At 38.7% G+C, this 15,523-nt stretch overlaps 1 protein-coding gene across 1 annotated transcript in view; it reads right to left on the bottom strand.

Annotated features, from left to right (window-relative positions):
- LAMA3 (laminin subunit alpha 3) overlaps positions 1 to 11,385 on the bottom strand; it is a 246,562-nt gene extending 235,177 nt beyond the window's left edge. Inside the window, exons 1-2 of the mRNA XM_075826335.1 lie at positions 10,906 to 11,385; positions 2,946 to 3,098 (exon numbers count right to left, since the gene is read on the bottom strand). Of these exons, the coding sequence (XP_075682450.1) occupies positions 2,946 to 3,098; positions 10,906 to 11,232 (480 nt within the window). The 5' untranslated portion in view covers positions 11,233 to 11,385. The remainder of the gene's footprint in view (positions 1 to 2,945; positions 3,099 to 10,905) is intronic.
- Between the last annotated feature and the right edge of the window lie 4,138 nt (positions 11,386 to 15,523).

Below are 15,523 nucleotides of genomic sequence, written 5' to 3'. Positions count from 1 at the left end.
AAAAAAAACAGTCTTAGTAAACTTCTCTATCCATTATGGATAACGGAAAGTCTCTCTACACCTTAACCGTATTTCTTATTTTATTGATTGAGTGACATAAGGGGTTATTACCATCTTATATAGTGGTGCCATTTCACAAAACTTTTGACATGTCATAGTGACATGTTAGAAATTTTGATCGGTGGGGTCCAGGTGTTGAGATCCCAGCCGATCTCTGAATTGAACGGGCAGAATCACTCAGCCGAGCGCTAAGCACCTTTGGCTGTAATGGGATCTCTTCAGCAGGATTAATTTAAGACAAGAGCAAAGAAGCAAATTACTTATTTATGTTTCTTTTATTTATTACGCTTTACACCTTGTAACATTTTATACATTTTATTGGGGTGGAATAGAAGGTGGTTTGAACCTATAAAGAAATCAAGCAGCAGGAAGGCAAAAAAAACGAGGAGACATGGACAAGTGAGCTAAGGAAAAAAGTAAGGGGACAGAGCACATATAGAAGAATCTAGAGGAGAGGATAGGGTACATTCATATACAGTGTTTTACTGCATTTTTTGGCACAATTTTATATACACGATTTATTAAATAATTTATCATAAAAAAAAGAAAAAAGAAAAAAAAAGTTGCAAAATTCTAACTTTTACTATGCAAGGAGAAGCTGCTGCAGGAGATGTGCATGGGCGAAACAGTATTGCACTTTTCCTTTTCCTAGGTAATAAATATCTGATCAGTGGGGGCCGACCGCTGGGACCCCCACGTTCACTAAAACTGGCTTACTTTGCCGTTCATGGGAGCCCCCATAGGAATGAAGTGGTAGTGCGCTTCTTCTGCTACCGCTCCATTTCTATGGTGCTGCTAAGCGATATCTTCGGTAGAGCATGTGCACTACCGCTCCATTCCTATGGGACTTGCAAGGTAAGGCTGTTCTCGTGATCAGTGGGGGTTCCAGTGGTTGGACCCTCACGATCAGATATTTTCTGATATAATCTTTTGATAGGTGATAAATATTGATTATGGGAAAACCCCTTTAAGACCGAAACATTGTCTGTATTATTCTACTGTACCATGTTGGAATAAAGATGTAATTGCATTTGGAGTCTGGTGCCTTGGCTTTTCTCTCCTTGTATCATACATATAGCAGCATATTATACATACAGCAACATATCATGCCCCATGGTGCTAACTAGAGTGAACCCCCCCCCCCCCCCATATTTACCAATGCTGTTACTTTATGTTCTAGAGAACTGTGTTTTCCTTTATTACCACTAACAATCAAACATTTTCTGATTGATTTTTGAGTTAAGATTGTAATGACTTATACATAACAATGACCTTCACATTCCATTCACGCAGACTGATATGAAATACACTCAAGAAACCACGTATAATCCAAACATCACCAGTTAATGATTATTTCAGCAAAGTCTAAACCTACAGCTATAAGAGGAACAGAATTTGCTGAAGGTTATTATTGGACATTTGGTGCTGAGGTGGAGCAACTTTATACCTCAAATAACTTAAATCCATGTATTGGAGAGTGTATGAAACCAACATTATGGCATTATGTGGTACAATACTACTGCCCCCATCAGCACCATGGACAGAGGTTTAGAAATGGAAAGCAGGTGGTTGATTAAAATTAAAGAGGCTCTGTCACCAGATTTTGCAGCCCCTATCTGCTATTGCAGCAGATAGGCGCTGCAATGTAGATTACAGTAACGTTTTTATTTTTAAAAAACGAGCATTTTTGGCCAAGTTATGACCATTTTCGTATTTATGCAAATGAGGCTTGCAAAAGTACAACTGGGCGTGTTGAAAAGTAAAAGTACAACTGGGCGTGTATTATGTGCGTACATCGGGGCGTTTTTACTACTTTTACTAGCTGGGCGTTGTGTATAGAAGTGTCATCCACTTCTCTTCACAACGCCCAGCTTCTGGCAGTGCAGCACTGTGACGTCACTCACAGGTCCTGCATCGTGTCGGCACCAGAGGCTACAGATGATTCTGCAGCAGCATCGGCGTTTGCAGGTAAGTCGATGTAGCTACTTACCTGCAAATGCTGATGCTGCTGCAGAATCAAGTGTAGCCTCTGGTGCCGACACGATGCAGGACCTGTGAGTGACGTCACAGTGCTGCACAGCCAGAAGCTGGGCGTTGTGAAGAGAAGTGGATGACACTTCTATACACAACGCCCAGCTAGTAAAAGTAGTAAACACGCCCCGATGTACGCACATAATACACGCCCAGTTGTACTTTTACTTTTCAACACGCCCAGTTGTACTTTTGCAAGCCTCATTTGCATAAATACGAAAATGGTCATAACTTGGCCAAAAATGCTCGTTTTTAAAAAATAAAAACGTTACTGTTATCTACATTGCAGCGCCTATCTGCTGCAATAGCAGATAGGGGCTGCAAAATCTGGTGACAGAGCCTCTTTAAGAAGTTATCAGTCAGGCCCCTTTCACACTGCGTTTTCTCTGCACTGCTGATGTATGCGTTGGGAAAGCTCCCGGGATATACGTCAAACGTACCCATAGACTCACATGATACCGACGGAGACCAAAAGAGTGTTCTTTTAGCCATTGTTCAGCAGTATATGTTGGGTATACCGTTTTTTTGCTGGATACAATAGTGTAGTAGACTATGCTTATTCCATCTAGTAGCATCCAGTAAAAAAAACATATACAATTTTTTAATTGGGTGATGGATGCCACTGCATGGCAGTTGTCACAGGCATCCATTAAAAGTATATTTCATGAGCTTTTTATTAGCCTTTCCTGATATATAGGTTAAACTTATACCATTATAGCCTACGGGTGACGGATGCCACTGTCAGTCATTCCTCACGTATCCTTGCCTAGCGTTTAAGTCAAAAGGATACTACTAAACGCAATGTGAAAATAGCCTTATACAGTGATAATGAAAGACATATAAACATTTCTTACCTGTCCAAGGTCAATGGTGACATTGACTTCATTGTATTTTAAGCCCAGGGATAGCGGAGGACTTTGCCACCATCGCTCTGTGCCATCAATGGCATTGGAAGCAGGGTGTGCTTTATTAGGATCAGAAGAGTCGCAGAAATCACAAGATTGCCCCTGTGAAAGAAAATATCATAGATGGAGAAGTTTTTTCTTTTCTCAAGTAATTTCCTACTGTGCATTTATAATTATTAGGTAAGCTGGCATTATGATCAGAACAATTGTTCCAGCTCAAAACCATATTAACCTTAACAATCACAGATAGAATCACGTTCAGGTAATACAATTGTTCAATGAGATAGCGAGTGGTCTAGAAGGAGAAATAAAAGTCAGATAATGAACTTCCATAGACCAATAGAAAATAATCCAAAAGGTGAAAGCAGAAACTTTGTAGCCACATTGGCTACCTGGCACATGGGATTTGTCCAGTCCTGACTGGACAGTTTGTTTGTTCTGCTTTGTTTTTTAATTATGCATTCGACATTGAGTTACTGACTGGATCTCCCCTTTAAAACAGATTTTTCAAAGGACCTATGGTGAGATTGTGTAACTGTTGATGGACCAGCACCATTCGCGGACATAGATAGCTCCAGCAGGCAATTTTTGCTTTCAATCAAACACAGACACATAGGGCAGATTTATCAATGTGTTACAGCTTTATTAGGACCTATTGAAGTGTCACAATTGATTTCAATGTGACTACGCTATTGATTCTGTCAAAACGTCGGAACCCTTGCGCAACTGAGACAAACGGAAGCCATTGGCACCGGATCTGTCACTATTGAAATCAATTGTGATGGAAATGGAACCTATGGTTTCCGTTTGTGTCAGTCAGGGCTCCATTCCGACGGAAAGCTCAGACGTTCCGTTGGAACGGAGCCTTGGCGCAGATGCGAATGAAGCCTTTTATAGTGTTTTTAACCCCTTATTAACAGGCCGATTTTGGCCTTAAAGACCAAGCATTCTTCTCCTTTTTTCATTGTCGCATTCCAAGTGTCTCAACTTTTTTATTTTCCCATCGACATTGCCGTATGAGGGCTTGTTTTTTGCAGAACGAGTTGTATTTTTTTGATAGCATCATTTTTGGGTACATATAATATATTTATTAACTTCTATTAAGGCCTGATTCACACGAATGCTGCGCATCTCGGACGTGAAAAACTGCCGTTTTTCACATCCGAGGTGCATCTGTGCTCAGCGCTGCGGGATGCGATGTCACGCATCCCCCATAGTTGAGAGTCTATCGAGGGATGTGGGATGCGCGAAAAGAACGGACATGTCCTTTTCTCCCACGGACCCTTCACACGGTACAAAAACACCGAAAAAGGCCATACTTACAAATGGACACAGTCAGGTCAGAAACGCAAATGAAAGGGTGAGCAGGTGCTTTAAATAATAATAGCCACTCCCACTAGTCTTGAGGGGAGTGGTGTGTGGTGCATGGGATGTGTAGTAAGAAATAATGCATTTATTATTTCTTACTACACATCCCATGCACCACACACCACTCCCCTCAAGACTAGTGGGAGTGGCTATTATTATTTAAAGCACCTGCTCACCCTTTCATTTGCGTTTCTGACCTGGCTGTGTCCATTTGTAAGTATGGCCTTTTTCGGTGTTTTTGTATATGTCCCCTTGTTTTTATCGGTTCTGTTCCTTCACACGGTACGTTGAAACAACGGGGTGTGAACGGCCACATTGAATGACATAGGTCCGTGGGACGGCCGCTGTTTCAACGGCTGTCCTACGGACGTTTAACACGCTCATGTAAATAAGCCCTATTTTCCAGCAGAGTCGGTACGATACCTAATATATATACTTTTTTTTATGTTTTATTACTTTTTGCACAATAAAAACTATCTTAAACAAAAAATATATATTTTTGCATTGCCGCATTCCAAGAGCCATAACTGTTGTATTTTTCCGTCGATGTTGCCATGTGTAGGCTTGTCCTTTGCTGAACAAGGTGTAGTTTGCAATGGTACTATTATGGTGTACATGGGACTTATTGATTAACATTTATTATATTTTTGGGGGGGGAATGGAAAAACTATAAATTTTGCTGTTCTTTTGGGTGTTTTTGTACGGCGTTCACCATGCGGTTTAAATAACATGTTAATGTTTGGGTTTGTAACGATTGCAGCAATATTATATATGTGTATTTTTTAGCATTTTTTACACTTGCACAAAATTTTTATAGAAAAAAATATTTTATTTCTTAGGTTTATTATTTGAAATATCCGAACCTAATCGTGCATATTTTGCTGCAGATTTTCAGGCAGATTTACCGCTGCGGAAAACAGTTGACAGTTGTAAAGGCGACCTCCTATGATGACATCGTTAGATTTGTCTGCTACAGCCTGTGATTGGCTGCTGGGGTCACATGTAATGAAACATCATTACAGAAGACCGTCTGTACAGAGTCTAGCTTGGAGAGCAGGGACGTGTTGCTATGGGAGCACCAGGAGAGGTTTTGACTTTACGACACATTTGCTGGGCTTCCACAACATAAATTGGCATGCTGCGGATTTTAATCCAGTACTGCAGGTCAATTTACGCACGTATTCTGACCAGATTTTTTTCCACAGCGTCAAATCTCATCCACTCTGCTGCTACTGTAATGTGGTTGGAATTTCCGCTGCGTATACTCCATGTGTGTACCCGGCCTTACCTGTGAACTGCGACATATTTATCAAACAGCTGATACGTGAAGGCTCCATGCACATGGCATTGCTGTGTGCACAAACCTTGTACAGCAGCAAAGGGAGTCACTGTGGGTCTATTATACAGTACGTTGCGTAATTATCCGTCATGTGTGGATCATGATTGCCTTGCAAGACCAGTCAGCAGAATACAGGTTGCAGTTTACAGCAGTCCATATACTCTATGTGTAGACAGTTTTTATGACTGCCTGTGTCTGTAGTTCAATAAGATCAAGGGCGCCTGTATTCTATTACTAGGTCCTACAGGGCAAGCACAAGGAATTTATTAGCTTAAAGGGTTTTCCAGTCCTAAGAAATTGATGGCCTATCTTCAGGCCCCATAGGCCATAATTAACTGATTGGTGGGGGTCCAACTCCCTGCACCCCCACAGATCAGCTGTTGTGAATGGCCCATGGCGCTCGTACGAGCGCTGCTTCCCCTGCATTTCTTTTACTGCTCGTACTGTGAATCGCTGATACACATGTAGCGGCGGTTCACAGTATTCCGTCCTTCTTCCATTCACTTGAATGGGAGAAAACTATGAGGGTATGTTCACACGCAGTGACCAAAAACGTCTGAAAATAAGGAGCTGTTTTCAGGCAAAGAGACGTTTTTGTAGCAACTCGCGATTTTCGCTGCGTTTTTTACGCCCGTTTTTGGAGCTGTTTTTCAATGGAGTCAATGAAAAACGCCTCCAAAAATGTCCCTAGAAGTGTCCTGCACTTCTCTTGACGAGCCGTCATTTTACGCGCCGTATTTTGACAGCGACGCGTAAAATAAAGGCTTGTGGGAACAGAACATCGTAATTCCCATTGAAAGCAATGGGCAGCTGTTTGTAGGCGTAATGGAGACGTTTTTTCAGGCGTAATTCGAGACGTAAAATGCCCGAATTACATCTGAAAACAGTGCGTGTCAACATACCCTCACTGACTGTGAACCGCCGCTACAAGTGTATCGGTGATTCACAATACGAGCAGGTTGAAATGAAGGGGAAGCAGGCTTGCATGAGAGATGCGGCCCGTTCAAAAAAGCTAATAGTCGGGGGTGCCAGGAGTTGAACCCCTACCAATCAGATATTGATGGCCTATCCTGAGGATAGGCCATGAATTTCCTAGGACTGGAAAACCCCTTTAAATGTTTCATTGTATTCTAATACATTAATAATAACAATATATTTGTGAATTGCAGTTGACTAATATAATTACTTAACAGGGTATTTCCATCATAGACTTTATGGCATAAACAGGATATATCATAAATTTCTGATATGGGTGGGTCCCCTTCTGGGACCCGCTACTATCTCCTGAACATGGGTCTGCCAGTCGCTGCAACCAGGCAGGGAAGGAGTGGACATGTGGCTGGGCGTGCGCGCACAGCTATATCCATTCTGTTCTATGGGAGTTACAGAAACAGCTGAGGAGGGTTCACTACTGCTGAACATTAATAAAAGCACAAGTTTATAAAACTAAAGGGGTCACATTGCGCTTTAGGGTAACCAAACTTGCATGGACATTTTACTTTTGTAATCTTTGACAAAAAGCACTTCTTCATGAGGCGGTAGATAAAATGAAATAGACAATACTGTAATGTTTTTGGGTCACTGCGTGGTAGTATTATGTATGCTAATGTTATTCCTGTACTATATGGTGTTATTACTTGGGCATTGTATGGCAGCATTATGTAGGTACATTTGGTTTGGCAGGGTATGGCAGTATTTCGTGAACAATGAATGGCACTGTTATTTGTATACTGTATGGTGTTAATATTTGGGCACTTTATATCAATATTATACTGTATGGCATTATTATTTGGGTGGCAGTACCATGTGGTCACTAAATGGCACTGTTATTTGGACACTGTATAGCATAGATATGTGGCCTGCCATGTTGCTAAATGTGTATCTTTTATATATATATATATATATATAGTTGAATAGCTGATATATATGTGAGGATATACAAAGAATCTGATATCTGGATAAATGTCTGATACATGGATGAGTAAGTTTCTGATATATAGATAAATATTACATGTATTTGGTATGGGAACAAATAATATGTGTGTGATATAAGATCAATATCTGATGTATCTCAAATAAGAATAAATAATATATGTAACTGATATATGGATGACTAATTCCAGCCAAATCTTCATATATATTATATGCTGCCGTAGAAGTACAAGCAGGTAACACCTATTTGGATTGTGATGGCATGTTTGCATTTAGTAACTTTCTGACCCCAAATATCCACGACAACTTTCCATGACATGTCTCAGTCGTCTCTGCAGAATTACCCTGGAGGGATTGCTATTTCTTTTCCCTTTTATTACCAGAAATTGATTGAAAACGGTTCCATCATAGCTGTTATGGCTCTTTTATGAATGGAAGCCATAGCCTAAGGCAGTGTTCACTGCAGCATTCTGGGTTCTAGGTTATGATGGAGCAGAACTAAGAGAAAACCAGAAGCATCGGATCTGTCATGGTTATAGTTTCCGTTATTTTGCTGGACCAAATTGCACAAATGACAGAATCTGTGATGATGGTGCCTAACAGACTCGGATGCAGATGTGAACAAGCACTTATACATGCAACATAGCCATAGGAGTTACAATTTGTCTTCTGATGATGATTGCAATGACTACAAGAACGCATGCTTTCAGCCCTGTCCACATCTGCATGGGATTCTCCATTAGGCGCGTTGGTGTCCATCATATTCTAGCTTTTCTTTTCCTATCGCAGTACAGAAAAATGGAAATATGAATGCAGACCTGAATAATTGAGCCAATCGGCTGAGCGAGGCCAACCTTTCTGCAATCTGCCGAGAAGGACGCTCAATTGATGGCACACTTTCTAATACCACCTTGGACAGGAGTTTAGTGGACTGCACTGTCTGTGTATAATGTGTGTGGGTTTGTTATGTGCGTGTATATAGTGTGTGCCTGTGAATGTGTGTATAGTGTGTTTGTTTCCATGTTACACTGTATTTATGTTTCCATATTTCACAGTATTTATGTGTATTTTTATGTTACACTGTATTTATGTGTATTTCTATATTACACTGTATTTGTGCGTATGTGTGTGTGTGTGTGTGTGTGTGTGTGTGTGTGTGTGTGTATAGTGTGTGCCTGTGTATGTGTGTATAGTGTGTTTCCATGTTACACTGTATTTCTGTGTATGTCTATATTACACTGTATGTATGTGTATTTCTATATTACACTGTATTTATGTGTCTCCATATTACACTATATTTATGTGTATTTCTATATTACACTGTATTTATGTGTCTCCATATTACACTGTATTTATGTGTATTTCTATATTACACTGTATTTATGTGTATTTCTATATTACACTGTATTTGTCTGTGTATTTCTATATTACACTGTATTTATGTGTCTCCATATTACACTATATTTATGTGTATTTCTATATTACACTGTATTTGTGTGTGTGCGTGTGTGTGTGTGTGTGTGTGTGTGTGTGTGTGTGTGTATAGTGTGTGTTTCCATGTTACACTGTATTTCTGTGTATGTCTATATTACACTATATTTATGTGTCCCCATATTACACTGTATTTATGTGTATTTCTATATTACACTGTATTTATGTGTATTTCTATATTACACTGTATTTGTGTGTGTGTGTGTGTGTGTGTAGTGTGTGCCTGTGTATGTGTGTATAGTGTGTGTTTCCATGTTACACTGTATTTCTGTGTATGTCTATATTACACTGCATGCATGTGTGTATTTCTATATTACACTGTATGTATGTGTGTTTCTATATTACACTGTATTTATGTGTTTCCATGTTACACTGTATTTATGTGTATTTCTATATTACACTGTATTTATCTGTGTATTTCTATATTACACTGTATTTATGTGTCTCCATATTACACTATATTTATGTGTATTTCTATATTACACTGTATTTGTGTGTGTGTGTGTGTGTGTGTGTATAGTGTGTGTTTCCATGTTACACTGTATTTCTGTCTATGTCTATATTACACTATATTTATGTGTCCCCATATTACACTGTATTTATGTGTATTTCTATATTACACTGTATTTATGTGTATTTCTATATTACACTGTATTTATGTGTGTGTGTGTGTGTGTGTGTGTGTGTGTGTGTGTGTGTGTGTATAGTGTGTGCCTGTGTATGTGTGTATAGTGTGTGTTTCCATGTTACACTGTATTTCTGTGTATGTCCATATTACACTATATTTATGTGTCTCCATATTACACTGTATTTATGTGTATTTCTATATTACACTGTATGTGTGTGTGTGTGTGTGTGTGTGTGTGTGTGTGTGTATAGTGTGTGCCTGTGTATGTGTGTATAGTGTGTGTTTCCATGTTACACTGTATTTCTGTGTATGTCTATATTACACTATATTTATGTGTCTCCATATTACACTGTATTTATGTGTATTTCTATATGACACTGTATTTGTGTGTGTGTGTGTGTGTGTGTGTGTGTGTGTGTGTGTGTGTGTGTGTGCGTGTGTGTGTATAGTGTGTGCCTGTGTATGTGTGTATAGTGTGTGTTTCCATGTTACACTGTATTTCTGTGTATGTCTATATTACACTGCATGCATGTGTGTATTTCTATATTACACTGTATTTATGTGTATTTCTATACAACACTGTATTTGTGTGTGTGTGTGTGTGTGTGTGTATAGTGTGTGCCTGTGTATGTGTGTATAGTGTGTGTTTCCATGTTACACTGTATTTCTGTGTATGTCTATATTACACTGCATGCATGTGTGTATTTCTATATTACACTGTATTTATGTGTATTTCTATATTACACTATATTTATGTGTTTCCATGTTACACTGTATTTATGTGTATTTCTATATTACACTATATTTATGTGTTTCCATGTTACACTGTATTTATGTGTTTCCATATTATACTATATTTGTGTGTACTTCTATATTACATTGTATTTATGTGTGTTTCTATATTATACTTTATTTTTCTGTGGTTGTGTATATTACAGTGTATTTATGAGTGTTTCCATATTATACTGTATTTACGTGTATTTCTATATTACATTGTACTTATGTGTGTTTCTATATTACACTGTATTTTTCTGGGTATTTTTATATTACACTGTATTTATGATGATAGTTTGCATTAAAATCCAAGAAGGAAAGGAAAATGCAGAGTGCAGTGGAGTGAGCAGTGCAGGAATACAGGCAGAGTGCAGTACCTGGATGGTGTGCCCCTGGGTGGAGGATACCACTGGTCCCCCTACCAGCTTACAGTACAGGTCCGCCCTGGGCTGTGTGCCCCCTACACCGCTCTCCTCTTCTCCGCAAGTTGCAGTTGCCCTGATCCTGGCTCCTTCTGCCAGGTTAAAGGAAGGAGGGTGCAGACTAAATCCAGTGCTGGCTCCTACAAATTCCTGACCGCGACCCCCATGCAGCAAGGAGAGTAGTGCCAGTAATAGTGCCCCTGCCAGCCTGGAGCTCCATGCGCAGCTGATAGCAGTCCTCCTTGTGCCACCCCACGGGCAGGGACGGCTCCTTAGCACCATAGTCGTGAGGAGATGCCCCCTCCTAGGTAGCAGCACTGTATCCCGCAGCCATGTACGTCGGCTCCCGTGCTCTCCGCTCCCCCGACTCCCGTGCTCTCCGCTCCCCCGGCTCTCCACTCCTCCAGCTCCCGTGCTCTCCGCTCCCTCGGCTCCGTGCTGCTGTCAGCGCTGGAGTACAAAGCGAGGCTGCCCCTTGTGCCCATCCCCGGGTGTGAGTACAGATGACACTCCCCCAGCAACAACCTGCCCGCCCGGGTTACCTAAGCACATGGGGCACTGTATGTGAAGCACGCTGCCTCGTCTACATTTGTTGTGCAGGTGAATACTACCTATTGTTCCCTGTTATCAGCCATATCAGGTTGGGTGAACCCGAATGTAGGAAGAAATGTGTCTGCTCCCAGGATCACTATTTTATAGTTCTGTGAACTTCCAGAAACATTGATATATAAATATACGGTACAGTAACACTGATATATACCGTATGGTGACATACAGTACAGTAATACGGATATATACAGTACAGAAATACTGACATATACAGTAAAGTGACATACAGTGATTAATGACTAAATAATACCCCCATACTGTTACTGAATAATAACCTCATACTGTTACTGAATAATACCATCATACTGTTACTGAATAATACCCCCATACTATTACTGAATAATACCCCCATACTGTTACTGAATAATACCATCATACTGTTACTGAATAATACCCCCATACTGTTACTGAATATTACCCCCATACTGTTACTGAATAATACCCCCATACTGTTACTGAATAATACCCCCATACTGTTACTGCATAATACCCTCATACTGTTACTGAATAATACCCCCATACTGTTACTGAATAATACCCCCATACGGTTACTGAATAATACCCCCATACTGTTACTGAATAATATCCCCATAATGTTACTTTATAATACCTCCATACTGTTACTGAATAATACCTTTATACTGTTACTGAATAATACCCCCATACTGTTACTGAATAATAACCTCATACTGTTACTGAATAATACCCCCATACTGTTACTGAATAATACCCCCATAATGTTACTGAATAATACCATCATACTGTTACTGAATAATACCCACATACTGTTACAGAATATTACCCCCATACTGTTAATGAATAAAACCCCCATACTGTTACTGAATAATACCTCCATACTGTTACTGAATAATACACCCATAATGTTACTAAATAATACCATGATACTGTTACTGAATAATAACCCCATACTGTTACTGAATAATACCATCATACTGTTACTGAATAATATACCCATACAGTTACTGAATAATACCTCCATACTGTAACTGAATAATACCTCCATACTGTTACTGAATAATACACCCATAATGTTACAGAATAATACCATCATACTGTTACTGAATAATAACCCCATACTGTTACTGAATAATACCTCCATACTGTTACTGAATAATACCTCCATCCTGTTACTGAATAATACCCCCATACTGTTACTGAATAATACCTCCATACTGTTACTGAATAATACCCCCATAATGTTACTGAATAATACCCCATACTGTTACTGAATAATACCCCCATACTGTTACTGAATAATACCTCCATACTGTTACTGAATAATACCCCCATAATGTTACTGAATAATACCTCCATACTGTTACTGAATAAAACCTGCATACTGTTACTGAATAATACCCCCATACTGTTACTGAATAATACCCCCATACTGTTACTGAATAATACCCTCATACTGTTACTGAATAATACCCCATACTGTTACTGAATAATACCCCCATGCTAATACTGAATAATACCCCCATACTGTTACTGAATAATACCCCCATACTGTTACTGAATAATACCCCCATACTGTTACTGAATAATACCCCCATACTGTTACTGAATAATACCCCCATAATGTTACTGAATAATACCCTCATACTGTTACTGAATAATACCCCCATGCTAATACTGAATAATACCCCCATACTGTTACTGAATAATACACCCATACTGTTACTGAATAATACCCCCATACTGTTACTGAATAATACCCCCATACTGTTACTGAATAATACCTCCATACTGTTACTGAATAATACCCTCATACTGTTAATGAATAATATCCCCATACTGTTACTTTATAATACCTCCATACTGTTACTGAATAATACCTTTATACTGTTACTGAATAATACCCCCATACTGTTACTGAATAATAATCTCATACTGTTACTGAATAATACCCCCATACTGTTGCTGAATAATAACCTCATACTGTTACTGAATAATACCCCCATACTGTTACTGAATAATACCCCCATACTGTTACTGAATAATACCTCCATACTGTTACTGAATAATACCCCCATACTGTTACTGAATAATAACCTCATACTGTTACTGAATAATACCCCCATACTGTTACTGAATAATACCCCCATACTGTTACTGAATAATACCTCCATACTGTTACTGAATAATACCCTCATACTGTTACTGAATAATACCTCCATACTGTTACTGAATAATACCTTTATACTGTTACTGAATAATACCTCCATACTGTTACTGAATAATACCTCCATACTGTTACTGAATAATACCCCCATACTGTTACTGAATAATACCTCCATACTGTTACTGAATAATACTCTCATACTGTTACTGAATAATACCTCCATACTGTTACTGAATAATACCTCCATACTGTTACTGAATAATACCTCCATACTGTTACTGAATAATACCTCCATACTGTTACTGAATAATACCTCCATACTGTTACTGAATAATACCTCCATACTGTTACTGAATAATACCTCCATACTGTTACTGAATAATACCCCCATACTGTTATTGAATAATACTCCCATACTGTTACTGAATAATACCCCCATACTGTTACTGAATAATACCCCCATACTGTAACTGAATAATACCTCCATACTGTTACTGAATAATACCTCCATACTGTTACTGAATAATACCTTTATACTGTTACTGAATAATACCTCCATACTGTTACTGAATAATACCCTCATACTGTTACTGAATAATATCCCCATACTGTTACTTTATAATACCTCCATACTGTTACTAAATAATAATACCTTTATACTGTTACTGAATAATACCCCCATACTGTTACTGAATAATAACCTCATACTGTTACTGAATAATACCCCCATACTGTTACTGAATAATACCCCCATACTGTTACTGAATAATAACCTCATACTGTTACTGAATAATACCCCCATACTGTTACTGAATAATACCCCCATACTGTTACTGAATAATAACCTCATACTGTTACTGAATAATACCCCCATACTGTTACTGAATAATACCTCCATACTGTTACTGAATAATACCCTCATACTGTTACTGAATAATATCCCCATACTGTTACTTTATAATACCTCCATACTGTTACTGAATAATACCTTTATACTGTTACTGAATAATACCCCCATACTGTTACTGAATAATAATCTCATACTGTTACTGAATAATACCCCCATACTGTTGCTGAATAATAACCTCATGCTGTTACTGAATAATACCCCCATACTGTTACTGAATAATAACCTCATACTGTTACTGAATAATACCCCCATACTGTTACTGAATAATACCCCCATACTGTTACTGAATAATACCTCCATACTGTTACTGAATAATACCCTCATACTGTTACTGAATAATACCCCCATACTGTTACTGAATAATACCTCCATACTGTTACTGAATAATACCCTCATACTGTTACTGAATAACACCCCCATACTGATACTGAATAATACCTCCATACTGTTAATGAATAATACCCCCATACTGTTACTGAATAATACCTCCATACTGTTACTGAATAATACCCCCATACTGTTACTGAATAATACCCCCATACTGTTACTGAATAATACCCCCATACTGTTACTGAAAAATACCCCATACTGTTACTGAATAATAACCTCATACTGTTACTGAATAATACACCCATACTGTTACTGAATAATACCCTCATACTGTTACTGAAAATACCCCCATACTGTTACTGAATAATACCCCCATACCGTTGCTGAATTATAACCTCATACTGTTACTGAATAATACCCCCATACTGTTACTGAATAATACCCCAATACTGTTACTGAATAATACCCCCATACTGTTATTGAATAATACCTCCATACTGTTACTGAATAATACCTTCATACTGTTACTGAATAATACCCTCATACTGTTACTGAATAATAGACCCATACTGTTACTGAAT

The sequence above is a fragment of the Rhinoderma darwinii genome, chromosome 5, assembly GCF_050947455.1.
Source record: "Rhinoderma darwinii isolate aRhiDar2 chromosome 5, aRhiDar2.hap1, whole genome shotgun sequence".
Taxonomy (NCBI): Eukaryota; Metazoa; Chordata; class Amphibia; order Anura; family Rhinodermatidae; genus Rhinoderma; species Rhinoderma darwinii.
This window is presented reverse-complemented; position numbering and strand designations above follow the sequence as displayed.